This window comes from Benincasa hispida, chromosome 1 (genome assembly GCF_009727055.1).
Source record: "Benincasa hispida cultivar B227 chromosome 1, ASM972705v1, whole genome shotgun sequence".
In the NCBI taxonomy this organism is placed as follows: Eukaryota; Viridiplantae; Streptophyta; class Magnoliopsida; order Cucurbitales; family Cucurbitaceae; genus Benincasa; species Benincasa hispida.
This window is the reverse complement of record NC_052349.1, coordinates 13,229,967-13,236,714: the sequence shown is the minus strand read 5'-3', so window position 1 is coordinate 13,236,714 and position 6,748 is coordinate 13,229,967. Positions and strand designations below refer to the sequence as shown.

The 6,748-nt window shown below is 35.2% G+C and overlaps 1 protein-coding gene across 1 annotated transcript; it reads left to right on the top strand.

Annotated features, from left to right (window-relative positions):
• The first annotated feature begins 715 nt into the window (after nt 1–715).
• LOC120070319 (KIN14B-interacting protein At4g14310) lies at nt 716–4,598 on the top strand. The gene is made up of 3 exons (XM_039022245.1): nt 716–2,583; nt 2,841–3,454; nt 3,771–4,598. The coding sequence occupies exons 1-3, from the start codon at nt 841–843 to the stop codon at nt 4,303–4,305; spliced, it is 2,892 nt and encodes a 963-aa protein (XP_038878173.1). The 5' UTR covers nt 716–840; the 3' UTR covers nt 4,306–4,598.
• The last annotated feature ends 2,150 nt before the right edge of the window (nt 4,599–6,748 follow it).

The following is a 6,748-nucleotide window of genomic DNA, read 5'->3' as shown; positions in this document are numbered from 1 at the left end:
CGTCTTTAAAGTTCATGTAAACTTTTATTTTCAAATTAAAGAAGTAATTGTAAATCTTCTTTAATATTATGACATTTTTTTTAATATGAGTGCATAATAATTATGTTTTCATTGTAGATTAAATATATAATTAAGTTTAATAATGAAGAAATTTGTGGACCCGGTCCTAAAATCTTAATTTTGTTATACATCTGCAATTAAAAAAAATAGTTAATCTTTTTTTTTTAAAAAAAAGAAAAATAAATTGTGGACTCAGTCCACGAGTCTCCATGCGACCGGTCAACCAAGTCAGCTGATGTGGTGGTGACTGAATTAAACGTTAATCGTGTACCCTGTACATGATTTCTCTACCCTACTTTTGTCAATACTTTCCACTCCCACATATTTTTAAAAATACTTTTCCATATACTCCATTTTTATCAATAGTTTGAAAAAACACTATATTTTTTAACTTCATCCGACATTTCCCTTTTCCTCCCAATTATCAATAAATAATTTACGTAAGAAAAATTGTTAAAAAAAGAAAAAGAAATTACGTAAGAAAAATAGATATGTGCAACAAATACAAAAGAAAAGAAGCCAAAAAAAAAAAAAAAAAAAAACATTAACATGTTGTCGTGTCGCTTACAGACAAAAGCAGAGCGTAAATTCAAAAAAAGCTGAAAAAAAAAAAAAAATTAGATTTCAATTTCCCGCCCAAATGCAAAATCCAAACCCCTCTCTTTCACTTCCCCCATTTTTCCTTTCCCCAAATTCATATCTCAAATTCCCCATTTTTCATCCTTTTTTTTTCTTTTCTTTAATTCCCATCCCATCATCAACGGCAATTCCACGCCACCCATGTCGGCTCCATCCACGCGCCGTCTCCGAGATCGCAGCGGCGGATCCGCCGCCACCATCAACCCCTCCAAACCCCTAACTCCGGTTTCTACTTCGAATCGAAAGGATTCATCCTCCAGATTTTCGTCAGCTGGGAAAGAGAACCCCAGGTCCACGTCTAAGGTCCCGATCATGACCCAAAAGCCCTCGATCCGTGCCGTGCCGCGAGTCAACAAGGCTGCGGCGATTGCTGTTACCGATTCTGAAAGTCGAGCTCGGTGGTCCTCGTCTTCGGTTCCGAGAGGTAGGAGTTCCAGTCCTTCTGACTTTATTAGGGCTTCTGTTGATTCTCGTAGGGAGCGGAGGGTTTCGGTTGATCGAGGGAGAGGTTCCGTAGGGGAGAATGATCAAACTTTGGGTAGTGGAAGAAGTTCGCGTGTTAGAGGTTCTGAGAGTGATAAACAGAAGGTGGGAGTTAAGGATCTGGATGTGATGGTGGGTGCAGGAGGGCTGGCTGGATTAAGGGTTTATAGGGAGTTGAAGGAAAATGTAAAGCTTCGAACGAATATGGATAGTAAGATTCGAATTTCTGAGGTTAATCAATCGGCTGATGAAGAGAAGATTGAGGATAAATCACTCGAGATTAACGTTTTGGGAAGCCATACTGGAGAACGTATTAATGAAGCATTAAGAAGCGATGAAAATGGTAAGAGTTCAATTGTTTCCGAGAAAGCACAAAGGGTTTCTGTAGTTAATGAAGAACATAAAGAAAAACCTTGTATTGTTCTTGAGTCCAGTGGCGCAGATCGTCCAAGGGTTAACTCTATTTTGGAGTCCACGCAGAAATCTGGGCAGAAGGATTTGGAGATTATCAAAGAGAGTGGACAAACTGGAGGAGAGGGGACGTCAAGTTGTGCGGGTAACAAGTATACAAGCAAGCTCCATGAAAAACTTGCTTTTTTGGAGGGTAAGGTAAAGAGGATTGCATCGGATATTAAGAAAACAAAGGAAATGTTGGATTTGAATAATACTTCTTCATCCAAGCTGATACTTTCAGATATTCAGGAGAAAATTTCTGGGATTGAGAAAGCGATTGGACATGGTACAGTAAGTTCTGGTGTTAAAGTGGGATTGACGAGTACAAATGAGAGGGATATGAAAATGGTTACGAAGGATGAGACCAATGAAGCAGATATTAACACATCGGTTAAAGGTTTAAACACCAAGGAATTAGAGGAGCGACTATTTCCTCATCATAAATTGCTCAGGAATCGGATGTCATTGAAATTGACATCAGATAGCTCTCAGAGTAATGAAATTCATGCAAGTGGACCTAGTCATGCAGTCAAGGTTGAAGATATGCCAATTGATGAGAACCCAATTGCTCTGGAGTTTTTGGCTTCCCTGAATAAGGAGCAAGCAAAAGTCACAATGAGGAGTGAACAAGTAGGTTTGGAGTTTTGTGAAGTCCAAGAAATGGATGAAAATACTTCTGCAGGATTGCAAGAATCATCAACCCAATTCAAGGGTAAGCAAGAGGCCGAGGTCATTCTCACAAGCGATGAGATTCTAGATGATTTTGATGATCAAGAGAATAAACAAGGAGGCCTGATTGGCGAGGAGACTGATGATGCTGGCATCTACCAGATGAATGAAATAGGCATTAAAACCTCAACAGGTGGATGGTTTGTGTCGGAGGGAGAGGCTGTTCTTCTTGCTCACAATGATGGTTCATGCTCATTTTACGATATTACTAATACAGAGGTATGCTAATTAGCCTCTAACAAATGCTAGCTCATTTTTAACTGTATTGATGCTCATTGGTCATAATCTACTAAAATTTTAATAATTCTTTCCAATAACCCTGAAAAATTAGGTTCATTCACGAGCAGCTCGACTTATGCCATGAAACAATGGTTCAATAATTGATCTGAAATAGTTTTCTGAGAATGCCTCCTGTTGTACAAATTACTAGATCTTTGCTGAGATTTATTATTTTCCTATTCTGTTGATCTGTTTAGGAGAAATCTGTATACAAGCCCCCAGCAGGAATCTCACCCAATATCTGGAGAGACTGCTGGATAATACGTGCCCCCGGAGCAGATGGTTGCTCCGGAAGATATGTGGTGGCAGCGTCAGCTGGGAATACAATGGATGCAGGTTTTTGCTCTTGGGATTTTTTCAGCAAGAACGTACGAGCTTTCCAGATTGAGGGGGCAATGACCTCTTCAAGGACGGCACTGGCTCCCTTACCCCATAACATTGTGCAAAAGCGATATGCTCCCAGTTATATGTTGGTACCAGAAACTGAACAGTGGTGGTATAAGCCATGCGGGCCTCTGATTGTTTCAACTGCTACCTGTCAAAAGACAGTAAAAGTTTTTGATGTCCGCGACAGTGACGAAATTATGAACTGGGAAGTGCAGAAGCCTGTGGCAGCAATGGATTATTCTAGTCCTTTGCAGTGGAGAAACAGAGGAAAAGTAGTCGTAGCAGAGACAGAAGCAATATCTCTCTGGGATGTTGCTTCTACAAGTGCTCAGGCATTGCTTTCTGTTCATTCTCCTGGGCGCAAAATTTCTGCTCTTCACGTGAACAACACGGATGCTGAATTAGGGGGAGGAGTTCGACAAAGGTACTGTGATTCTTTGTTTTTATTTTACTGCCCAGCTGGTTGGTTGCTTAGAAAATGCTTGAAATTTCTCTGAGGATGTTCTTTTTTGAATTGATTACATATTTATCCTATACACGGTCTATTACTTTTTGAAAAATTAAACCTTTGCCATACTCAACTTTGTTACATCCAGCAAAACTTCCCACAAGTGGTTTTCATTAGACCTTAAATAGGTCAACCCATCAGCCTGTTTTTCCTTCTTAAAAGTATTTTTGTTCTCTCCCAATTATATTTTCATATCAGACGATTCTGAGAGGTTTTGGTTTGGGATATGCAGAATAAGTTCAGCAGAAGCGGAAGGAAACGATGGTGTATTCTGCACAACAGATTCTGTAAATATTCTGGATTTCCGCAGCCCATCAGGAATAGGCCTTAAGTTGCCAAAAGCTAGTCTAGGTGCGCAATCAGTTTTCACTCGTGGAGATTCTGTGTATGTTGGTTGCTCCAGTGCCAGGTCAGGAGGGAAGAAGCCTGCGGCTTCTTCAGTGGTACATCAATTCTCTATTAGAAAACAAGGGCTCTTCTGCACTTTTGCATTGCCAGAAAGCAACGCACACGTTCATCATACAGCAGTAACTCAAGTTTGGGGGAATTCAAATCTTGTCATGGCTGTCTGTGGATTGGGGCTGTTTGTATTTGATGCCTTGAATGATGAAGGTTCTCAATCTTCCTCTGTTGATACTGAAGGCTCCCAAGTGTTCAAGGAAATTGTTGGTCCAGACGATTTGTATTCACCTTCTTTCGATTATTCGTCATCTCGAGCACTTCTCATATCAAGGGATCGCCCCGCATCATGGAAACAATTGTCATAGGTACATTATTTTAAACTGCTGGCCAAATGCTGTTTGGCTTGATATGGTCTTGAAAAGCTGCGTAAGATGTTTGTGTCTCATCTTTAGTATTCTATGTAATGGTAGAGCAATAGTTCTATTTATGGTCAATGAGATTATGTTTGCACATTTGCCTATTGGTTTTCTTTCATACATAAAAGAGATGAAGTTTCCATGGCTTTTTTTCTAGCAAAAAAAACTTAAGCTGTCTGTGACAAAGTAGACAGTACTCCTTGTAAGTAGAACAATTTTCCAGTGTCAATTGTCAATTTGATTGCAACTTGGTTTCTATGCCAAAGTAGTATAACTTAGCGATTGTTGACACATTCTTTCTCTCCTCTTTGATGAATATTTCAAACCAAAAATGGTGTTGGAAAGGTAATTAGAGTCACATATTTGTTAGATAGGGAGATGATCATAGATTTATAAGAACAACTTATCTCCAATGGTATGAAACATTTTCAATGATACTAAAAGCAAAATCATGAGGATTTTTACTCAAATTGGACTATTTCATACCAGGAGATATTTAGAGGTTTGTTGTTTCTAACAAATTGGTATTGGAACATGCATTGATGAAATCCTCAGGTATTTAGAGGTTCGTGGTTGAGTCTTTAGACAAATTGTGTGCTCGAGTATAATTCAATGTGCTCAAATTTAATTAAGAGAGATGACTATATGGAGGGGAGGCTTCTAGGCCCTAGGGACTGTCCCCAACAAATAGTTGAATACATGTTTGGTAAGGGAGCTTATTTATGAGAACCAGAAGTTTTCCTTGTGAAGATCAGTTTATGAATAATAATTTCAAGGATATATTAATCTCCAACTCTTTGCGAGTCATTTGATCACAATCTTTCGAACTTAGTTGTTGAAAAATTAATAGGTTCTTTCTAACTAGGGTGGTAATTTGTATGGAAATCTCGAAATATTGATAGAAATTTCAAGATTTTGATGGTCTCTTTGTAGGGAAATTTTATTATTTTATTATTATTATTATTATTTTTTAATTTTTTTAATTTTTTGCATTTTGAAAAAATTTCTAGAAATTTGAGATTTTTTTTTTTTTTATAAAAATTTATCCCCTCCTTATTTTGACGAAATTTCGATGAATCTCCAAATTTTGATTTTTTTTTTAAAAAAAACTATGTTAACTCATTTCACATTTTTCAATTCTATAATTCTATTTATATACAATGGTGCGGGATGAAGCTTTTTCAATGTTCTACTTTTTTTTAATTTTTTAATTTTTATTTTTTTTCCCTTCAAATTTTTACTTTATTTTCAAACCAAAACTTTCATTTATGATGAATTTGAATTTGGAAGAACCACAAAAAGACCCATATATTTATTTTTTTAACTCATTTAAACTTTTTTCATTACATTTTCATATTATGTCACCTAATTGATGTGGGCTTTTTACTCTCCAAAAATTTCATTTTCACATTTCACCTCAAAATATTCCTAAACCATATATTTGTTTGTAATTATTTTTTCCTTTTCTTTTTAAATATATGCTCTTGCATCAACATTTACATAAAAATTTATAATATACATCTAAATGTTGTTTTACTTAATAAAAATAGTGATTAAAAATGATAAATGATAGTCTAATTAAGGCATAATTAAAGTTTCATTAACTAATTATAACAATTTTGATCAATTTTCATAAAATTTTTCAAAATTTTTATCAATATCAATATCTTCATTGATATTTCCATAAAATTGGAACCTCGATATTTCTATCCACAACGATATCTCGAATATTGTTTATATATGGGTTTGCAAACTTTTGTTCACTCCCATTTTACCATTATTTAAAAGAAGTCTTCAGGGATAGTTTTTAATGCCAAGAAAAGTCTATCATGTATAATTTTCATCATTTACCATAGTTATAATAATACTCACCAACTTCACAAATTGACTTGAATATAAGTATAACTGATGATAGACTCGAATACAATTATAGTTTTAACAATACATATTTTAGGTTATGTTTGATAACCATCTTTATTTTTTATTTTTATTTTTAAAAACTAAGCTTATGGACATTACTTCTATCTCCAAATTTCTTCTTTTATTTATCTACTTTTCATCAATGATTTAAAAAAACAAAATCAAATTTTGAGAACTAAAAAAATAGGTTTCAAAAAGTTGTTTTTGTTTTTGGAACTTGGTCAAGAAAGAATTTAACTATCGTAAGATACAAATTATTGTAAGAAATGTGGATGAAATAGACTTAATTTAAAAAAAAAAAAACTAAAAACCAAATGTTATTTTATGGTTTGAAATTTGATGTATAACTACTCATAACTGTATTAGTGGCAGTTGAAGGTTTTTTTTTTCTTTCTTAAAGAAAGGAATTAACTTATTAATGAATGAAGATTGACATAATTATGAGATTATTTTACTCATTCTTAATTTGGTT

Excerpts from the sequence above, each read along its gene's own strand:
- LOC120070319 (XM_039022245.1), top strand. The coding sequence starts at position 841 with ATGTCGGCTCCATCCACGCGCCGTCTCCGAGATCGCAGCGGCGGATCC. Across the intron at positions 2,584-2,840 it reads ACGATATTACTAATACAGAG|GAGAAATCTGTATACAAGCC; the intron begins GTATGCTAATTA and ends TGATCTGTTTAG. Across the intron at positions 3,455-3,770 it reads GGGGGAGGAGTTCGACAAAG|AATAAGTTCAGCAGAAGCGG; the intron begins GTACTGTGATTC and ends TGGGATATGCAG.